We start from the raw sequence: 22,498 nt of genomic DNA, 5'->3' as shown, positions 1-22,498 counted from the left end.
CGACCGTGTAGACTGAACAATTGTTAACTCCATCTGGTATTCGGACACCTGCTATATCAATTACAGTGGAAGGGATTTACACTGCGTCTCTTTGATGTTTGGTAAATAATAATCACAAATATGTTCCTACTTTCCACGATTCGAAGACTCATCTAACTAACTAATATGCCAATTTCAATTTTAAATTTATTGCATATTATGATGCCGTTAAATCCTCATAGTTAAAAGCTTCCAGGCTCAAGCCTCACACAAATCAATCATGCATAAAGAAGATTTTTTCTGTGAGTAAGTTTCCCTTTTCTACCCTGGTTGGGACGATGAAACATATGGAACGTGCACCTTGTCACAGCTCAGGGTAGCTCGCTGGTTTGATCGACTTGTAGCCTCCCACAACGATGCTCCACTTCAATTTGTCACCTTTTTTTTCCCCATACCTTTCTAACATGCCACGGAACGTCATGCCGTCACAGCGGTTTCTGCGAATCACCACGTGGATTTTATCAATCGACGGGAATTTGCTAGCGATTTGTATTAATCAAAAATGTGTTACCATGATTTCCCTCGATTACGGCCGCCCCCTCATGTTGATGGAAGAATGGCAGTCAAGAATGATGGGAGACGGTGGTGTAGGAGCTGAAGGGTGTTGCTATCTTAAGCTTACCCCATCGGGTGACGTCGCAGAGGGATTTGAATGGAGAGCGGTTTCGAGGAGATTTTTTGCTTTGTCTACCATGGTTTTGCTTGGTCTATTTGTTTGCTTCCAGCAGAGATATGGGTGAGATCTTACAATGTTGTAAGAAGACCTTTTTCAAGGGGAGGGTTATGCACAACGGAAAGATCGATATTAAAGGGAAGGGTGTGCGCTGGTAGGGTTTTTCAAATTTGGATATGGTTCCTTTATCAAGTGTATGACGAAGTACTGCATTGAAAAACAATAGAGGATTTGTTGCAGAATTCGATGGACATCTTTGAAACGTGAAACTTGAATTCGGAAAGATTTTTTTCTTTTTCTTCTTAGGGTTTTTAGCCGTAGGCTAGTTCATCACGTTATACAGCAAATGGTCAGACTAGATCCTGCCTAAAAAAATAGGTTTCAATTTGACATGAACATCAACATTGACGTTGATTACCCAACGAATGAGACAGACAACATTTTAAAAACTTAATGTAAGGTGCGGATTAGATCGGGGCTGTGGTTAGGACTGGGTGCACGAAGAAGGTAGAGCTCCACCGTAGGAGACAGTGCCTGGTCCGGCGAAGAAACCCCGACGGCAGAAAAAAAATAGAAACGTGAGGAACACATGATCAGTGCAGCCACCGACGGGGGGCTAGATTTGATCATACAAGTGGGATTTCTTCAGAAAGGTGATCAGCGCAGCCAACGTCGAGGGGTCGTAGTCAAGCAGATTACTGACGTTCTCCGGGAGTCCATGTTGTTCGCGTAGCTTCTGGAACTCCGGGCAGACACGCAAATTGAACAGACCTTGAGGAAAGGTGTCCCACCGAAATTACAGGAAATCCTCGCATGGCCGGTCCGGAGTCTTGAGATTGATTTTTGTACTTTTGGCTGTCCAGCCAGGAGCGTACGGTTTCCTTGATCTTCCTGCTGCCAGGCTTCCATAATGGTATTTACAATCCAAAGCCTGACGTCGAGGAGGGATACGTTCCTGGTGTAGCAGGGACGGGATGCACCAGTTACCGCCAATCTGTCCGCAGCCTCATTTCCGGGAACACCGCAGTGTCCGGGGATCCACGTAAAGACGGTTGAAGGTGGGGCGTACCGTATAATGGCTTGTATCCAGGGGTGGCTCGGGGCTTCGGCTTCCAGCGCTTGGATTACGCTGTGTGAGTCAGTTTATACGAGGATCGCTTGATCTGCCGGAGTGATGGCTGCGTCTAGAATAGCTGCGGCTTCAGCGGAAAAGACGGAACACTCCTCCGGTAGACTTTGCGTCCGTAAAGCGATGAACGTGCCCCGGATAAACCGACCCGAGAAGCTCTGCAACAGAACGTCCCAAAGCTACAGAGTTATCTCCGGCTTGGAATCCACTCTTAATCCGCTTATCTATTTTGAAGACGTTTGATCGCCTTCTCTTCTCTCCATGACAGTGGCCACCGTGGGAGGTCACGCTTGGCTGCAGTGTGGAGGGCTCTGTTCCCCTCGTTGAGGAGACAGATCCTTTCGTTCCCGGATGTCTTAGCAGCGAGGGCAGCGGCTTTCGTAGCAATGGCTGCAGCAGATCGATAGCGGAAAGGGAGGATTCCGGTTTCCGCACATGCGGCCTCTGCAGGCGGCGAAGGCAGAAGGCCGGATTTGATGCGTACGTAGGTATTGTATACCAGAGCGAAGATGTGGTTGAGCTTCTCGGTGGCTAAGCAGGTTATTTCGAGGCCGTAAGAAAAGTCGACTGTCGATAACAGCCCGAGCGACACGAAGGTGGCTGACTATTTTGATGCGGCTACGACAGTTTTCTTTCACCATCCTGAAGTGCTGATTGAAGCTTAAGGTGCAATCCAGTACTACCCCCAGAACACGCACTGTTTTCTTGAGCGGAATCGGATGATCTTGGATGGTGATCGGTGGTCCTCGAATCAGATGACCCGAGTGACAGATATGGCACCGTACACTCTTCGGAGCGGAGAGCTGGAAACCAACCGAAATCGCCCACCTGCTGACGGCGGAGACTGCTGCTTGAGATATGTTCCTGGTCCACTTAGTCGTTCTTCCCGTTACGACGATGAGTATGTCGTCGTCATAAACGATTACGTGCACGTTCTTGGGCAGTCGACCGCTATGACGGATCCCTGGGGCACTCCAGTTTCCTCGGGGAACGGATCCGAGCGAGTGTTCCCGACAGTCACCTGGAAGGTACGATCAAGGAGGGAATTCCGTACAAAATGTGTGATGTGACATTCCAGGCCCCAGCCGATGAGCTGCCTGATGACACCAGGTGTCCATATCCTGTTGAACGCCTTTGAAATATCAAGGGAGACTAACTCCGCATGGTGACTTCCTTAAGTACTTTCCAGAGGGCTGCAAAGTATGTGGAGGAGCCGTGTCCTTGCCGGAACGCATGCTGCCGTTTGTCAAGGAAGCCGTTTGAATCCAGGAACTGCTTAAGACGACGATTTACCATTCTCTCCATCAGTTTTGCCGCGCAGCAAGTGAGCGCAATCGGCCTAAAGGAGGAGGCTTCTTCACTTGCCGTGCTGTTCTTCGGAATGGGTACAAACAAGTTTTGTTTCCAGAGGTCCGGATACGAGTCAGTGAGCCATAGATCGTTGAAGAGGGCGTTTTTCCGTCGAGGGAGAGGGTTTTTTAACACCGGGTATCCAATCTCGTCCTGCGCGGCAGATTCACCACTACTGCTGCCGAGGGCAAATGGAAGCTCCCGGAATGTAAGATCTTCGTTGATCTGGAGAGCAGGAACATCAGGTGGAATTCGCATGTCGCGAATGCTGCTTGTGGAAGGTTTGACGCGCTGGATGAAATCGCTGCCGTAGCCACTGAAAATATTTTACTAATTCGTCGGCGATGTCCTTCGGTTCTGAGATAGAGGAGCCATGAACTTGGATAGTAGGTGGAGTAGATCGCCGCTTGCCGCTCAGAGCGTTGACGCAATTCTGTAAAATTTCAGCAATTCCATTAAAATTAATTGATCTGTCCTGATGTTCTCTGAGCTTCTAAAAACCATTAAATTTCTCTGAAGTTCTTTGGACTTGTGAAGTTTCCAAAATATTTATGATGATATGATTTTCTGAAATTTCCGGGTTATCGAATTTTAACAGAAGTTAATGAAATTGTCTTTAATTAATCTAAACTTACACGAAAGTCGGGACTTTTCTGAAGTTTCAGAAATTCATAAACGTTCCTGAAGCTAGTGTGGATCCGCAATGAAAATCTAAGAAGTTCCGCGAAAGTTGGAAAAACAGGCGGGAAAAGATGAAAGAATCATTCGAGCAAAGGCTGAAGAAGCTTCCAAGGTAAGGTGGAAAAAAATTCTTGGGAAAATTGGAGGAAACTTCAGGAAGTTTAAAAATTAAGAAAAACTTCCGGAAGTTCAATAATGTTTCAAAAATATTTTTCGATGCCCTATAATTACATCGCCTATTTCTACATTGATGGGTAGCTAATCAAAAGGAGGAAATGCAAACATTAGCCGCAAGAGTATCAAGCATAAGCCATCTTTGAAGATTATTTTTTAGAATTTTGAAGGTTCAAAAATATGAGGTATTCAAAAAGCCTCTCACAAAAAATTTCTCCGAAATTCAAGCTCCGGCAGGCAATAATAATTTTGATTATTTAAAAAAAAAATCGGTATAAATCGGCATAAAATCTCAAAAATCAGTATTCTGAGGAACCTTATCTGTGTATCGGTATTTAGTTCGAATATCGGGATAAATACCGATAAATTGGTATGTCTGGCAACGCTGGACAGAACCAAGCTCGTGCCTGTACGGGTGGTATTTTCAGCGATACTGGCTTTTGATTTGCGGCAGTACTAGTTTTAGTTGTCTTTATCATATCCATACCCATACCCATACAGCACGAGCTGAAAATCGGGATCTCAGGAAAAGTGAAAACTCACAATCACCGGGAAAAAATGCCAATATCAAAACGAAATTATCTATGTCACTGCCGAATGAGAAGAAATTATCATGGTTGCTTTCTTGAGAGAATTGTTTTACTTGAACAATATTCGCTCTATGCTTTATCATTTCATACTCTGTACAACTGAAAAGAACCGTTTATCTTTACACATCAGCGATAACTTCGATCTCTGCAAATAATCGAAGTCGTCGTCGGTGAGGTCACCGCCGGCACCGACATCCAGTAACAGCAAGTTGAACGGGAACATGATCGTAATTGTTTTGTGATATATGGAGTTCTGTGGCCTAGTGGCGACCAATTTTGCTTACTGAGTAGAAAATTATGGGTTCAATATTTACATTTTAGAGTTTTAGTGTAAATCAGATTTATTCTCAATATAAGATAAAGCGTATTGAAATTCGGTTGGAGGAACGAGTACGTTCAACTTTTAGGAAGCACGTGTTGATCGGAAATCTATAACTAATCATTCTAAAGACTAGTTTTTACCAACGATGATGAGGACGCCGTCAGTATCGAAATCTAGTCAGAGCAATTTGAAGAAGAAGTCGTCATTGTTTTGTGAAATAAGGAGCTCGGTGGCACTGAGGCAACCTTGATTACTGAGTAGAAAATCATGGGTTCAATCCCAAGCTCCTTCACTTTATGGAGTTATACTTTAAATCGGATTTGTTTTAGCAATATGATATAAAGCGTAATTAAATTCAGCTAGAGCGACAGATATGTAAAAGAAGTAATATTTGAGTTTTTGAAAAGACTTGTTGATCTTAACTCATTTATCCTACATCCAAGTGATTTATCATGGATATGCAGAGGTGTTCTCGTCTTTCATTAAAACAGTGATGGGCAACTGAACCAACCGGTGCGCACCGTGTGCTGGTTCGTGTTCAAAAAATACTCCTGTGTTTATGTAAGCGTGTACCCTGGTTCGGTTGAGTTTTAGTGTACCAGTGTGTTCTAAATCAAAACCGTGTGCCGGTTTTCGAGATGATGTTCAGAACCGCAGCTTGAAAACCGAAAACCGGTGTGCTAGAATTTTGGTTTTGGTACACGAGATTTAAACCGTGTGCAGGATTCAATTATATGTTACCAAAACCGGGTATACCGTTCTTGGTTCGGAACATTGGCAAGAATTAAATAGCAGTGCTCCCAAAAAGGTGAGTAAAATATTTGTACCAAGCGACAGTTATTAATTCAATTGCCAAATATTTTGATAGACAATATTGGTAGCGAAGGAACTAGAAATCATTTTGAAGTCTGACAAATACCCTTCGATATGGGTATTTTTGGAGTCCGCGTGACGCCTATAGTCTGGAAATCGATAACCGATACCTTCTTGAAATCCAGAAGGCGGCATCCTGTTGCAGATAAACTGAGAAATCCTGTCAAATACCCTTCGATATGGGTATTTCTGGAATCGGGGTGACGTATAAATACCGGAAATCAATGTCTGACGCCATTTTGAAATCCAAGATGGCGGCTTCCGGTTGAAGGAAAATACTAGCAAATACGCTTCAGTACGGGTATTTTCGGAATGGGGATGACCAATTTAGACCGGATATCAATGTCAGACACCATTTTGAAATCCAATATGGCAACTTCCGGTTATAGGAAAACTGAGAAATAGTAGCAAATACCCTTCAATATGGGTATTTTTGGAATCAGGGTGAGGTTGGCGGCTTCCGGTTATAGAAAAACTGGGAAATAATGTCAAATATCTTTCAATATGGGTATTTTTGGAATCGGGGTGATGTTTAGAGAGTGGAAATCAATGTCAGACGCCATTTTTAAATCCAATGTGGCGGCTTCCGGTTTTAGAAAAACTGGGAAATAATGCCTAATACCCTTCACTATGGGTATTTTTGGAATCAGGATGACGTATACATACCCGAAGTCAATGTCTGACGGCATCTTGAAATCCAAGATGGCGGCTTCCGGTTGTAGAAAAACTGGGAAATAATGTCAAAAATCCTTCAATATGGGTATTTTTGGAATCAGGATGACGTATAAAGACCGGAAATCAATGTCTGACGCCATTTTGAAATCCAATATGGCAGCTTCCTGTTGTAGAAAAACTGGGAAATAATGTCAAATATCCTTCAATATGGGTAGTTTTGGTATCGAGATGACGTATAAAGTCCGAAAATCAATGTCTGGCGCCATCTTGAAATCCAATATGGCGGCTTCCGGTTGTATAAAAACTGGGAAATAATGTCAAATATCCTTCAATATGAGTATTTTTGTTATCGAGATGACGTATAAAGACCGAACATCAATGTCTGACGCCATCTTGAAATCCAATATGGCGGCTTCCGGTTATATAAAAACTGGGAAATTATGTCAAGTATCCTTCAATATAGGTATTTTTGGAATCGGGATGACGTATAGAGACTGGAAATCAATGTCTGATGCCATCTTGAAATCCAAGATGGTGGCTTCTGGTTGTAGAAAAACTGGGAAATACTAGCAAATACCCTTCAATATGGGTATTTTTTGAATCGGGATGACGTATAAAGACCGGAAATCAATGTCTGACGCCATTTTGAAATCTAAGATGGCAGCTTCTGGTTATTTAAAAACTGGAAAATAATGTCAAATATCCTTCAATATGGGTAGTTTTGGTAATATTATGACGTATAAAGACCGAAAATCAATGTCTGACGCCATCTTTAAATCCAAGATGGCGGCTTCCGGTTGTATAAAAACTGTCGAAAGGGCGTTCAGTACCCTAAGTGTAATTTTAACTGACAGGCGATTGAGACTAACCGACGTCAACCTGGCTAACGTGTTGTTTGTGAAATTGAATGCTAATCTTTTCAATTAGAGTAATGAGATCACTAATAAAGACGAAAATCAACAATACATCCACAAGTAGAGAACTTTAAGTCAATATAACACTTTTATTCCGAAAATACCCATGTCAAACGATGTTGGACAGTATTTCCCTATACTTCCGGTCTCTACGTCGTTTCCTAAAAATACCCGTCCTGAAGGATATTTGACAGTATTTCCCAGTTTTTCTGCAACCAGGAGCAGCCATCTTGGATTTCAGGATTGCTTCGGAAATCCATTTCCGGTCTCTATACGTCACACCGATTCCGAAAAAAAAACCATATTGAAGGGCATTTCACAGAATTTCCTAGTTTTTGTGCAACCGGAAGCCGCCATATTGGATTTTAAGATGGCGTCTGAAATTGATTTCCGGTCTCTAGACCTCATCCCAATTCCAAAAATAACTATATTGAAGGGTATTTGCTAGTATTTCCCAGTTTTCCTACAACCAGAAGCCACCATCTTGTATTTTAAGAGGGACATTGATTTCCGGTCTTTATACGTCATCCCGATTCCAAAAATACCCATGTTGAAGGATATTTGGCATTATTTCCCAGTTTTTATGTAACCAGAAGCCACCATCTTGGATTTAAAAATGGCGTCAGACATTGATTTCCGGAATATATGCGTCATCCTGATTCCAAAAATACCGATATTGAATTATATTTGGCATTATTTCCCAGCTTTTAATGTTTTTATATAACCGGAAGCCACCATCTTGGATATAAAAATGGCGTCAGACTTTGATATCCGGTATATATACGTCATCCTGATTTAAAAAATACCCATAGTGAAGGATATTTGGCGTTATATCCCAGTTTTTCTACAACCGGAAGCCGCCATCTTGGATTTCAAAATGGCGTCAGACATTGATTTCTGGTATATATAAGTCATTCTGATTCCAAAAATACCCATATTGAATGATATTTGGCATTATTTCCCAGTTTTAATATAACCGGAAGCCACCATCTTGGATTTAAAAATGGCGTCAGACATTGATTTCCGGTCTCAAGACGTCACTCTGATTCCGGAAATACCCATTTTGAAAGGTATTTGACAGGTGTTTAAAGGTGTTTAAATTTTTTTCTATAACCGGAAGCCGCCATCTTGGATTTCAAGGTGGCGTTGGTTGACGATTTCCGATCTCCACGTCACACCGATTCTGGAAATACCCACATTGCGTAATACATCATTTGAATTCACAGTTTTTCTGTATTCAAAAACCGCTATTTCGACTTGACACTGCATTATATTATTCATCAAATACAATTTCTGTTTAGTTATCTGCCATCACTGGCAATTCTGAATAATGCGCACCACGCACATAAACACACAACAGTACCGGATCGGTTCTTGAATTCAAAACATCATCCTTGTGAACACAGAACTACGGTACTGGAAAATCAGAACCGCACCGTGTGCAGCGAACTGGTGAACACGGTGCGGTGTTACTTGCAACTACCAAACCGAACCGACAGCAGCACCATACACTCGGTACAACAGATCAGCACATTGGTTATGCTTTAGAAAACCGTACCGGTGCTGTACCGGTGTTTTGCCCATCACTGCATTAAAGCGAGTATTACGTCAACATATTCCTACCCATTCCTTTCTTGACCAGCATTCAGACGTGGACAGCGCTGGTATTGCATAGTTTCAGATCACGATGACGAAGAATTTCAACAAGGGATGATATAATTTAATAAATGCATGATTATTTAAATAATAAATATGTAATTTCGTTATATTATAAAAGCCAGTAAAAATTTAAAAAAATATAGAATTTTCTTGACGCAGATAACACTCTTTACCAAATTTTCGAACATTATTTCAGCTATATTAACAAAAAAAAAAAAAAAAAAAAGTAGAATGGGGAGGGGTTTGAGAAAATCAACATTTGAGATTTTTTCAAAGATTTTTTTTCCCATAGAACTTTTTGTTTTTATTGTTACGTACAACTTTTTTCAGATGTCATTTTGATCAGATCAAATATTTCGTGTTATGATTGTTTTAAATTTAAAGGGCGAACACGAAATTATTGCGACCCCGAAAATGTCATGCCAATTTTCTTATAATGTTTAGAATCAAACCAAAATTTTAGGGTAGTTTTATACATATATTTACTTCAAAAATCAAAAGAAAAGTTAATCGATGGAGCCTTGAGTGTAAAATTGAACTCATTTTCGCTTGATGCCCTCCATCAAAGTCTTTACAGTGTCATCCGGTACCAGTTTCTCAGTTTTTTTTTTTTCATTTTCTAAACATGTCCTTCTCGTCTTTGACTGTCTTCTTGCTCTTCCGAAGTTCCCGCTTCATTATTGCCCAGTAATGCTCCACCGGGCGCAGCTCCGGACAGTTTGGCGGATTCATGTCCTTTGGAACAAAATGGGCAGAATTGGCCTCATACCACTCCAGGACACTTTTAGAATAGTGGCATGATGCCAAATCTGGCCAAAATAGCGGAGCTTCGTCGTTGGGATTTGCTTTAATCATCCGCTTCACCTTTCCCTCCGTCTTTTTGTTCTCCGGTCCCGGTTTTCTTCCAGCTCCTTTGCCGTGGTCCAACGTCAACCGCTCCTGGAACCGCTTCAACACTCTGGAGACAGTTGAATGGTGAATGTTCAACATTTTTCCCAACTGCCGGTGCGACAGGTCAGGAAATTCCAGGTGTTTGGAAAGAATTTGTTCTCTCAACTCGCGTTGGTTCACCTCCACTTTCGTTGAATCGAAAAACACGACTTCGAGTTTGACAGCATGTACACAATACACATCAATGAGAAAGTGTGCAAAATTTGGTTGATTTTTACCCAATGGTAAAAAAGTTATGCCCTTTTGAATGTGTCACAATAATTTCGTGTTCGCCCTTTATAATCAATTTTTTGAATACGTCTTTTCAAAAGTTTCTCTGGATTGGTAGCAGCGAACATGTGAGCAATGTTTCATTCAAATCAATAACACTCATGTCCAACCGGTTTGCGTTTTGCACTGGAAATGCTCTTGTGTTAGTGGTCTTGGAAATATATAGACCAGGATTCACTGTGTCAAAGCAGATTTTAGTTTTCGTTATAAGGTAGGGATTTTAATCTAATATCCGTCGAAGGAAGATGATATAACAATGAAATGATTCTGTCAAGGATGGCTTCTGAATGTATTTGCTCTTCCATTCGTACCGTTGGTTTTGATAATTTGGGTTGAATACCCCATTTCCGGCCTATTAAGCACAACCCGCACTTTATCTCTCATAATCTAGCGCAGTTTAGCACCATACGGAATGTTATTATTACTGATGTCTTCCAAGTTTATTTACCTTTCCGTATGTATCGAAATGTTTGATAAACAGAAACCAATCGTTGAGATATTGTCAAAATTCTAACACTGCTTCTTGAGGCCAAACTCGGCCTACGGATTCTAAACTCGGCCTAACGCATTGAAACGCCAATGAATTTACTTCGGCCTATCGGATGAAGATAAAAATTGATTCGGTCGGAGCGCTTCTTTTGTTTTTGAGAATAATGGGTGCAAGCCTTCACATCACGCGTTCTCATTGACTTCGTTCGGTAGCTTATTAACTTAAGTAGGGGAATTTACGTATTCTCGGCAACCTAAGCAGCGACCTTCTTTCTACAGCCTTTTTCTCTATGGAACGCACACATATGCAGTATTGGTTTGTTTACAATCTTTTGCTGCCAGCTGCTCTAACAATTTCATTCGAAAGAATTGTCAAAAACTGTTTTGAAACGCTTTTACAAAGCTCCAATCTTCTCTAGTGAGAGCGAGTATTGTCGGCAACCAGTTTTTCTTCGGCAACCGTTCCATTTGAACTGAATGTAAATCTGCTGTTCTATTATCGGCAACTCGAAATCAGCTACAATTTGTAGTGCGTGTGTTTCATTTCAAGAAAACCTTGCTAGATTGCTTTTTCTCAGTGGCAAAAATATAGTCAAATTAAAGCTGAAAGCATAAAGAATCGTTTGCATGCATTCAGCGAAGTGTTTTCGTAAGAAAATCCAGTGAAAATAGTGTTTCAATTTGGGTTGCCGAAAATAGTCCGTCATGCCGAAGCCGTCATTTCCCCTATCGTACCAAACGCATAATTGACTTGTTAACTCTGAAGTCATGGATTTATTTAAAGTATTCTGCACGATTGGCCCAAAATGGGCGATTAGGCCGAAGTAGTTCTCTACCCTAATCCCAAATATTTGAGATATTATTAAAAATCTAACACTGCTTCCTGATTCCAAATTCGTCCTATGAATTTCAATTCCGTCCGCATTGGATTTTCTTCGTCCTACGGAGGAAGGCTGAAAAAATGGATTCGCTCGGAGCGAATACGAATAAGGCATAGTGACAATTTGAGAAAGGAGACGGGCCTGGTAATGAACCCACGTTTAATCACTAAGTTAACCACTATGCTACCGATCCTTATATGCCAAGCTAGGGGCGGTTCGGAGATTCGATAAATCTCGAGTCGGAGCGAGTCAAAAATTAGATAAGTCTCTGCTGATGAGCATGTTCATTTTAGATCCAATTGACTTTCTATTCTCCACCCTGCACACGCAGCTGGTGAACACTCGAGCGTGAATAGACTGATGGAATCCAGGGCAGAGAGCAGGGAGGCAGCACACAGAACGCTGCACGATTTTTCACAATCATTCTGGTGTGCCGTTTTTCACGGGCCAAAGCACTTCGATTGATTGATGAAGACAAAGTTGTTTGGTGTTTCTGCTCTTTCTCTCGAGAGTACTCCCTCCCGAGTAGGACGCGGGATGACTTTTGGAGCCTGACTAGCTCAAGGGTTGACGATGAGAAAGCATGTATGTACGTTTAGACTCCGGAATTTCTATTCCAGGCACGCTGAGTGGCGATGCGTGATAGTTGAAATTTTCCCGTTAATTTTGGATGTTTGATTTCTTTCTGGCTTTTGAAATGGTTAAATTTTTATTCACTCTTCCTGGCATTCCAGAAAATTTAATCGAACGATAATTAATTCGGAACCCAATCAACCAATCAATGTCACGTTCGGAATGCAAACAACACTCACCTCCGGCACACGTGTCAGCTTGAACGAGGCAAGGGTCGCGTTCCATAATGAACATCATTATGTCCGTGCGGTTTGTTCAGGCACTATAAATCGTTGATCTAATGGAAATAATGATTACATAAATAGAGTTAATAATGCGTTGTTTGAACGCCGGAAAAGGAGCAATAAAAATGTCCTGTTTCCCGAGCCCGGTTCCCTTTTTGAGCCTGCTTTTCCGAACCATGTCAAAGAGGTTGAGCGATAAACCATTGTTGTTAATACAGCCCTCCCCCAGGCCCCGAGTCTACCCGACGAGTCAGGTGTTTCTGAACAATGCCACGTGATTGGAAAATATTTATGCACTACAGTTTAATTCTATTTGAATCAATTAAATCGTAGTACCAGCGTGATGGCGGCAGCACAGATAAATGTGTCTGCTGCTGCTGTCACACAATTCTCGTCGCGTTTCAATAGACTGTTTGGATTTCAGTTATTGCATTGTGAGGCCCAACAACGCATTGAAAAAAATAAATATCAATGTGAAAAAAAAAATCCTCAATCGAACACAACAGGATATTGAAGCCAGCCAACCAGACCCAGACCAGAAGAGCCTCCGGAAAGGGGTTGAGGGAATAAAAATGAATCCTACCGATCGGACACGCGACAGAGACTATGCAGTTCCAGAATTAATGGCTAAACGATTGTGTGTACGCAATGTTGTGCCCCGGTTGTGTTGTAATCAGTGGCATACATATCCCGCACTTTTGCCTGTAAAGAGTTGTGGGCGATGAAAAAAAAACAATGAACGGAAACGGGAATTGAAATTGCTGCTGCAGTGCCAATGCGCCAATAGGCCAATGTGTACATTGGGCAGTGGAAAAACATATTTGTGCAGCGCAGTTCCCCACCTCCTCAGACTGAAAGGGTTATTGCACTGGAAGGTGTCCTGATGGGTTTCAACCATCCAGTTGGAAACGACCAGGAGGGGACCAAAACAGGGACGCTATTATCCCGGAAGCTTTGAGGCAATTTTCCTACCATGATTGGTGGGTGGCGAGAGGAAGCATATAAATTCATGAATTTGGGAATGAATTAATTTTCATGAGTTTCACTTTGCCTATGCTACACATTTTTAGTTGAGACAAAGACTTCTAAGCAAGATATACGTTTTTGTGTAATATGGCAAATAGGGGAAAGTAGCCAACAGTGGGCCAGTTTTCGTTCAAAAATTTGAAAAACAAGCCCTTGCCTTCATTCGAATGGTATTGGAATGGATTGGTTGTAGTCTTATTTAGTTACAACCAGAAATGTAAAGGTACTTTTTTATCTCATTGTTCCCCACTAGGCAGGAACAGTGAGACAGGACCTTGAACATTGCTACACATCATTTAATATGGTTGAAAACATAAAATTGCTGTCCGACCACTCCTTAAATTATACTTGACAGGTCGTGTGGCTTATGGAGTATGGGAACGATCATAAAATACGCCACACTTTAAGGGGAAGTTTACCACTCCAAAAAAATAATTACGTTTCGATTTTTCTAAAATTATTGGAAAAAGATATACAAATCTAAGAAAATCACATTTTTTCATATTTTTAAAGAAAATTCACGTGCAAAAGTATTTTTTGTAATTTATTATGGCATAAAGTTGGACTCAAAAAATCACAAAACATCAACTTTTCGGTTTTGCTGAGAGTTCAATATTTTTTCATGATGAGATAAAAAAAATATTTTTACATAAAAATGTTTTCAAGAATCTAAGAAAGAAACTTTTTTTTTTGTTATAGTCACTTTAACGCTCTTGGGTCATTCGTGACTTATCCGGGGGTAAGATTTTGAACTCGTGACTTTGATGTGAGAGGTATGGATACTAACCACTACGCCGGGGCCGCCCCAAGAAAAAAACTGATTTTCTTGGATTTTTGATATTTTTTCCAATATTTTTAGAGAAATTAATGTATCAAATTTTTTATTTTTTTTTTCGGACCGTCAAACTTTCCCTTAAGCCGAGGAAGGGGTTTGGAAACCCTGACGATCCATTAAAAAATTGTTAAGGAGCATACCCCTGGCGTCGGTAGCATTGGTACTCACTACGAGAACAAGATCAAAAACAACTTTAATAGCGAATCAAAACAAACATAGTGTAGTACTAGAGTTTTGGCTAGAATGGGGCAGGCATAAAGATGTACTCGGGATCAATAGGCTAGTCAAGTAGTGAGCCAATTTTAAATCGTTAGTTTCATTATTCACTTTCTAAGCCGGCGCCGGTGGTGTAGTGGTAAGCGTGACTGCTTTCTAACAGCCCGATAGGTCTGGGTTCAATCCCAGCCTAGGTCGGTGGGATTTTTCTGAGGCATAAAAATCTCTGGTCACGTCTTCCTTCGGAAGGGAAGTAAAGCCGTTGGTCCCGGCCCATGTGTGTTGAATGGGTGCGATATCCTACGCAGGTGTGGAAGCTGCCTTCCTGCACATTCGATTGCCGTCAATGGATGGCAATCGATGTCCGTCGGTGATTGGCACTAGATTGCGGAACAGAGACCGACGTTAAATAAAGGAAAGAAAAAAAAAATATTTACTTTCATAACAAGCACACGAGTATGGCGCGTAAATGCTTCGTCATTGTTGTTGTTTACTTATTTATTTGATAAGGCTCAATCGAATTATCTTTATTGTTCGCTCTACAATAAATCTTAAAACTATAGTCAAAAGGTACAGCACAATAAACGCTTTGTCTTCCGCTATCCAATAAGCCTCCTCCATCAGAACGGGACCCGCTTCCAGTAGTTTCATTGTATGACAGTATCGCCAACGAGGGGCAGAGCGCTTCCATTGTCTTTCCAAAGTCGACGACGCATCAACCGAAAGAACTGCTGATGAAGAACAATGAAGAGGACCACACAATTGTTGCTGCCGAGTAAACAGACGATCGCGTGACATACATCGAGAGTGGTCTACTTCTGTCGACAGCCGAGTGAACACTGACGTCATTGTTGTTGGAATCATTAAATAGATCTGGAATTAGTATACATATAGTACATAACAATTTCTTTTAGCCCTCTTGTTACGCAAGCTGATCAAATTTGCTTCTAGCAGCCATTGAGAGTGCTTTTCTTCAGTGCAGAACACGCGATCCTAACATACTGGACACAATTTCTAGTGTCTCGTCGGAGTCTAGTTTGTCCAAGATAAATCTGAAGATTGGCTTAACATAGTACTTTTTAAAAACGGATATCATTCCCTGGTCCAAGTGCTGAATAAGAAGGATGTCGTGTTTGTTGGGTACATTCGGGGGTTCAATTCTGAAGTGACGGGAGGACGTTATCCAAATCGAAATGAACTTTTAATGGCCACCCTTACTGCGATAAATACTCTTTGACGTCAGGAATGCAGCAATTTTCAAACCAGTCACCAGTAGACGGAAGTCACCATCCTAGATATCAAAATGGCGACAGACATGGATTTTTGGTCCCTACACGTCTCTCTGATCCAAAAATATCCATATTGTGAGGCATTTGACAGGATTTCCAAGTTTTTCTGCAACCTGAACCCGCAATCTTGGATTTCGAAATAGCGTCAGACATTTTGGAATCAGAGTGACGTGAAATCCATTTTTGACGCCATTTTAAAATCAAAGATGGCGGTTTCAAGTTAGAGAAAAACTGAGAAATTCTGTCAAATACCTCACAATATGGGTACAGTGGAAGTTCGCTAATTGGGGGTTTTCTGGTTGGGGCGCTTTTTAATTGGGGGTTCGCTAATTGGGGCGCGACCCAATTAAAAAGCAATCATCCGTCAAAATCTGATGTCAAAATCATGCTGACGTTTTGATGTCATATTTTTTGGGGGGTCTTTCAATGATTGATAAAAAATAACGAAAAACATAATATTTTTTGTAAAAAATCAATTTAATTCATAAAACAAGCAAATTAAAACAAAACAGTTACAGATTGCGTCTCTTCCACTCTGCTTCCAGCAATTCAGTTCGCAGGGTTTTCAGTTTCAAAGTCTGAGCGGGATTGTTCTGTACGAATTGGATCACGTTATCAAGCGACTTCATCGCGGTTGGAAAATCGATGTCTTCGGGTTCTTCGTTTTCAGTAGCAAGGGCACTTCCGTTCAAAGCCTCCGGGATGGTATCCAACCATTCTTCCTCCGTGAAAGTTAAATCGTCTGCTTTATTCAAAACTGCGCTGACTATTTCTTCGTCTCTGAACACTTCGCTGGTTATTGAAACTGTTGTACCATTGGAATCTACTACTCGATCCTCAAGCCAAAGCTGGATTTGCTCGTCGGTTGTGTTTGTTCCGGCTATGCCACCAATTGATGCTACAAGGGACTTGAAATCAGCAAAAAGATCCTCCGCCTGTTCAGACATGCTCCATTCACAACCTGGAAACTCATCGAACAACTTTTTCCAAGAATTTTCAATGGTAACCTGACTGATTTCGTCCCAAGCTTCAGCAATCCAATCAATACTCTGCCGTAAGGACACATTTTTCAGCCGTTGTTCCAAGGGCAAATCTTCGTTTTCCAAAACAAGCTTAAACATCAACTTCCGTTTGTACCTGGTTTTGATTGCGTTGATCACCGACTGATCCATCGGCTGGCATTCTGCTGTCACATTTGGTGGAAGGTACATCACTTGAATTAATCCATCATCACTCTTCAAATCATCGCATCCATCGTAGTGAGCAGTACAGTTATCCAGAACCAAAAGCGCTGACGGTTCCAAATCGTGCTCAGCAGAGAACTTCCGGACAGCGGGAATGAGTTCGTCATAAAACCAGGTACGGAACAACTGACGTGTCATCCAAGCTTTTTTGGAATTGTAGTAGGATACCGGTAATGATTGCTGAAAGCCGCGAGGAAATCCACGGGGGTTCTCGGCTACCCCAATGAACATCAGTTTAATTTTGAGAGAACCATCCATGTTCGAGCACGGCATGAATGTGAATCGGGTTTTGTTGAGCTTTCGTCCCGAAGCGACTGTCTCGTCCCATAATGCGATAGTGCGTGATGCCATCAGCTTGGTGAAAAGTGCTGATTCATCTGCATTAAAAATTTGGGCTTTTGTCACATTCATTTCCAATACTTTCTTCATGAGCACTTCCTTGAATTTAAGGTACGCTTCTTTATCCGCGTAAGCTTTCTCTCCTGCCACCACCAAAACACGTAATCCGAAACGCTGTTTAAAACGGCGCACCCAGCCATCCGAAATCAAAAAAGTAAGATCCAGATAAACACCAAGATCTTGAAAGCATTGGAACAGTTGTTCTGCTTTGGCCTTGATCACATCCAATGTGAAAATAATATTAGCCTCACGTTGTTGCAAAACCCATAGGTAAAGCGCTTCCTCCAGTAAGCGAAAATTCTGCTCCTTCATCGTTTTTCGATTTTCCACGCCATGTTCTCTGAATTTTTCTAGTTTCATCCGAATTGACTCCTTATTTTTCAAAAATCGACCGACCGAGGATGCTCCGACACCAAACCTTTTGCCTAATATTTCGTGGGAACCGTTTCCTGCTTCAAATTCCTCGATTATTCTCACCTTCTGAGCCAAGGTAAGCGTAGTGTGCTTCCGTCTCACGACTTGCTTATTATCCACTCCGGAACTGGAAGCTGATACTCCTTCCATTGTGAAAGCTAAACAAATTTCAGGAGGATAATTGCTACAACATTACAAACAACGTATGAATGCACAAATATTTACCAGCGCCGGAAATAACTCAACAAAATATTCAATCGATTCACTCAATTTACACTCACGCAAGACAAAAACTAAGTAGCTGCTCACAGCATCAGTTAAGCAGACGAAAGACTGAAAACCAAAACAAACGAGTCAAGCGCCCCCCGGGTCAACTTTGATACTTGTCGACACCCCCCAATTAGCGAATGCCATTCGATAATTGGGGTGCAGTCGTGCCCCAATTAGCGAACGGCTACTGTAGTTTTGGAATCGGAGTGACGTGTAGAGTCCGCCATTTTGATCAAAGATGGTGGCTTCCGGTTAAATAAAAACATGGAAGTTCTGTCAAATACCCCCTTTTTAATTAATTTATTTGATAAGGCTCAAACATATTATCTTTTCAGAGCCGAGGATTCTTGGTCACTATACAATATATCTTAAAAATATAGTCAAAAGGTACAACACAATAAACACTTTATCTTCCGCTATCCAAAAAACCTCCTCCATCAGAACTGGAGCCACTTCCAGTGGTTTCATTGTATGGCAGTTACGCCAACGGGGGTCAGAGCACTTCCATTGCAGCAATGGACGCAAAACGTGGTCAGCAATCACACACTCATCAGTATCACTAAACGGTTGCTTTCCAAAGTCGACGACGCATCGACCGAAAGAACTGCTGATGAAGAACAATGAGGACGTTGAGAGTGGTCTGCTTTTGTCGACAGCCGAGTGAACACTGAAATACCCCTTAAGGTTCAATTTACTTTGATGCTTTTCGAAAAATTGAAGAGCAGTTTTTTTCGACGCATTAGTTCAGCTTGCAAAATGCTCGCACTATTCGATTCCTTTTTCTATTCTACACAAAATGACGCAAGCTTTTAGCAATTTTTCGAAAATGCATCAAAGTTAATTGAACCTTAATATGAATATTTTTGGAATTGGGGTGTCGTGTATAGACCGGAAATCCATATCCGACGCCATTTTGATATCCCCACACTTAGAGATTATCACCGACTTCGGTAGTTTTTACCAAACTTTCAACAGCTGGACTGTTCGTTAAAAATCAAGCATTTTAATTCATTAGTTTTAAGGCTACAAAACAAGGGAAACTTTACCACAATGGCAAGACTAGATTATTTAAACAAGGCTGACAGCGAGTTGAAATTAAAATTTAGTGAAACAGCTTTTGAAATTACGCTCAAAGTTTAACCAAACGTTCAGCTGGTGAAAGTTTGGTGAAAATTACCGAAGTCGGTAATAATTCATAATTGTGCAAGATGCCGGCTTCCAGTTAGATAAAAACTGCGATAAACTGTCAAATACAGCACAATATAAGTATGGAATCTTGATGACGTTTAGGAACAGGGAATCGACGTCTGACGTCATTTTAACATCCAAATTCGCTGCTTCCGGTTACAAAAAAACTGTCAAATACTCCTCAACATGGCTATTTTTGGAATCGGGGTGACGTTAAGAGTCTAGAAATCCTTGTCTGACGCCATTTTGAAATCCATCATAGCGGGTTCCGGATACAGAAAAACTTGGAAACACAGTCAAATACCTTACAATATGTGTTGCGCAAACAACCGACATATAGCGAGATCATTAGCGATCGAGGAACCAATTTAGTTGGAGCTTCACGGGAGCTACAAGAAGCTTCAAAGAATGTCAACGAGGAGAAGGTAATGGCCACCTTTGTCGGACCGAACAACAATTGGATTTTGGCTATATGTTTAGTATTACTTCTGCGTGAAGTTAACGATTTACATAGTTGAAGATGCTATTTCAAATAACAGACTGAAGTGGTAATTTTTATACGTTAGATGAGGAGATGAAAGTATAGAATTGATAGTTCCGTTCAAAGTACGGCAATGTGAAAATTGCATATAGAGAGTAGAAAGCGAGGTACAAATCAGTTTTATCATCTCTCTTTACCAAACTCCCCCTTTGGAGAGGGATGGTGAGGGGTGGTGTGCTGCTTCTCTCTGGACTTCAAAATGTAAGCCCTTAATTCCAAATTTACGTGGTCGTGTTTTTCCTCCTACGAAACCTAATGAAATCAAAGTTTGATGCAATTGGATCCAAAAAATTAGAAATTCTCCAAAGAAGGAAATGTTACATACATGTTTCTTCTAAGTTTACCACAGTTTTGCTGTGTGAATCAAGGTGATGAATTTATTAAAGTTAGCTATATAATTATAAATAAAGCACATAAATGGTTAAGGAAATAGTAAGACATGAGTTCAGGAGTGCTAGGAACACATAGAATTATAAAACACGGTAGAATTATTTAAATGAATTGACAAGCCCCTTGATCCCCTTTCTTATTTTACAGCTGGTATAATCAATTTGACAGATCGATGTCCATCTATACCACTTGAAATCACTGAAATGGGGTCGATTTTTGATGATCGAGTTCCACATATGTTATGTGCTGTAAGCCACCTGCTTGAATTTCAAAATGGCGTCAGACACAGAATTTTGGGCCCTACACGTCACACCGAATCCAAAAATACCCATATTGAGGTGTATTTCATAGAATTTCCCAGTATTTCTCTAGCCGGAATCCTCCATCTTGGATATCAAAAGGCCGCAGACATAGATTTACAGTCCTTACACGTTACCCTTATTCCAAAAATACCCATAATATGGGTAATTTGTCAGTATTTCCCAGTATTTATGTATCCGGAAGCCACCATCTTGGAAATAGAAAATTATGTCAAACATGAATTTCCGGTCCCTACACGGCACACTGTTTGGAATCATTCTCATATTGTGGGGTATTTGGCAGTATTTTTACATAAAGAGTATTTTTACAGATTTTCTGTAATCGGAAGCCGCCATTTTGAATTTCATTGTCACATTTGACAGCTCCCGTAACAATTGTGTATTCTAAAATGCATCAAATATCGTAAACTAAGAGTGGAAATGACAAAACCCAATAATTCAATAGTTGAGCTATAAAACATTCAACTGTCCGGTCCGTCTTACCCACAGTTCCCCTATACTCGGTAAAGAAAATCCTTAGAATTAGAATAAACTTTTGTCTATTCTGTATAGCAGCTATCCTTTTAAAATATGTGTGCTGAGCAACTTGTTGTCTGCGAAATATATGAGCTTTTCTCATGGAAACTCGACAGCTTCACGAATTAGTTACATGGGTCTCCCCCAGGGCTCATGTTTAAGCCCCCTTCTTTATATTTTTTATGTAAAAGACATTGATGGGTGTCCTGATGAAAATTGCTCGCTAAGGCAGCTTGCAGATGACGGCGTTGTGTCCGTTATAGGGCCAAGTGCACCGGACCTGCAAGGACCATTGCAAGATACCTTAGACAATTTGTCTACTTGGGCTGGTGTGAAGCTGGGTATCGAATTCTCTCCGGAGAAAACTGAGTTTGTTGTTTTTTTCTAGGAAGCATCATCCTGCACAGTTACAGCTTCAGCTAATGAGTAAAACAATCTCTCAAAGTATTTCTTTTAAGTATTTAGGTGTCTGGTTCGATTCCAAAAGCACGTGGAGAAAACATATTGCGTATGTGAAACAAAAATGCCAACAAAGAATCAATTTTCTTCGCACAATTACTGGAACTTGGTAGGGAGCACACCCGGAAGATCTGATCAGATTGTATCGAACAACCATCTAGAGTACGGTAGCTTCTGCTTTCAATCCGCGGCACGTATCCTGAAGCTGCAACGGGTTCAATACCGTTGCCTCCGAATCGCGCTTGGCTGTATGCACTCGACGCATACGATGAGCCTCGAAGTACTCGCGGGTGTTCTCCCACTGACAGATCGTTTCGCGGAACTGTCCTTCCGGTTTCTTATCCGTTGTGAAGTAATGAACCCATTGGTAATAGAAAATTTTGAGAAGCTACTCGACAGAAATCCTCAAACAAGATTCATGAGTTTGTACTATGAGTACATGACGCTGGAGGTTGGTCCTTCTTCATTAATCTCCAATCGTGATTGCTTTCAAGCCGTCTATAGTTCCTCTGTAAATTTTGATCTGACCATGATGCAAGAAATCCATGGAATACCAGATCACCATCGGTCGATGGTTGTTCCCTCAATTTTTGCAATCAAGTACCACCATGTAAGTAACGATAAAAGATTTTTCACAGATGGGTCAACCATAAATGCTTCCACTGGATTTGGTGTATTTAATCAATTTCATAGCGCCTCCTATAAACTGCAGAAACCATGCTCCGTACGTTGCGGAACTCACAGCTATATTTTACGGAGTAGAGCGAATTGCCTCCCTACCTTCTGACCATTATTTCATTTTTACGGATAGTCTTAGCTCATTGGAGGCTATTCGTTCAATGAGGCCGATGGAGCACTCCTCGT

The 22,498-nt window shown here is 41.2% G+C and overlaps 1 protein-coding gene across 1 annotated transcript; it reads right to left on the bottom strand.

Moving 5' to 3' along the window:
* Positions 1 to 16,405: 16,405 nt before the first annotated feature.
* Positions 16,406 to 18,296, bottom strand: LOC135708134 (tigger transposable element-derived protein 2-like). Its single transcript, XM_065230095.1, has 3 exons — positions 17,638 to 18,296; positions 17,558 to 17,575; positions 16,406 to 17,451 (listed from the first exon to the last, which is right to left on the bottom strand). Exons 1-3 carry the CDS (start codon positions 18,098 to 18,100, stop codon positions 16,406 to 16,408), a joined length of 1,527 nt encoding a protein of 508 aa, XP_065086167.1. The 5' UTR covers positions 18,101 to 18,296.
* Positions 18,297 to 22,498: the final 4,202 nt, after the last annotated feature.

This window comes from Ochlerotatus camptorhynchus, unplaced genomic scaffold (assembly GCF_037179485.1).
Source record: "Ochlerotatus camptorhynchus isolate MF236.1 unplaced genomic scaffold, CSIRO-AGI_Acam_v1.1 ptg000026l, whole genome shotgun sequence".
NCBI classification, from domain to species: domain Eukaryota; kingdom Metazoa; phylum Arthropoda; class Insecta; order Diptera; family Culicidae; genus Ochlerotatus; species Ochlerotatus camptorhynchus.
Note: the sequence above shows the minus strand (reverse complement) of the source record. Positions and strands in the feature narration are given on the sequence as shown.

Excerpts from the sequence above, each read along its gene's own strand:
- LOC135708134 (XM_065230095.1), bottom strand. The coding sequence starts at position 18,100 with ATGGAAGGAGTATCAGCTTCCAGTTCCGGAGTGGATAATAAGCAAGTC.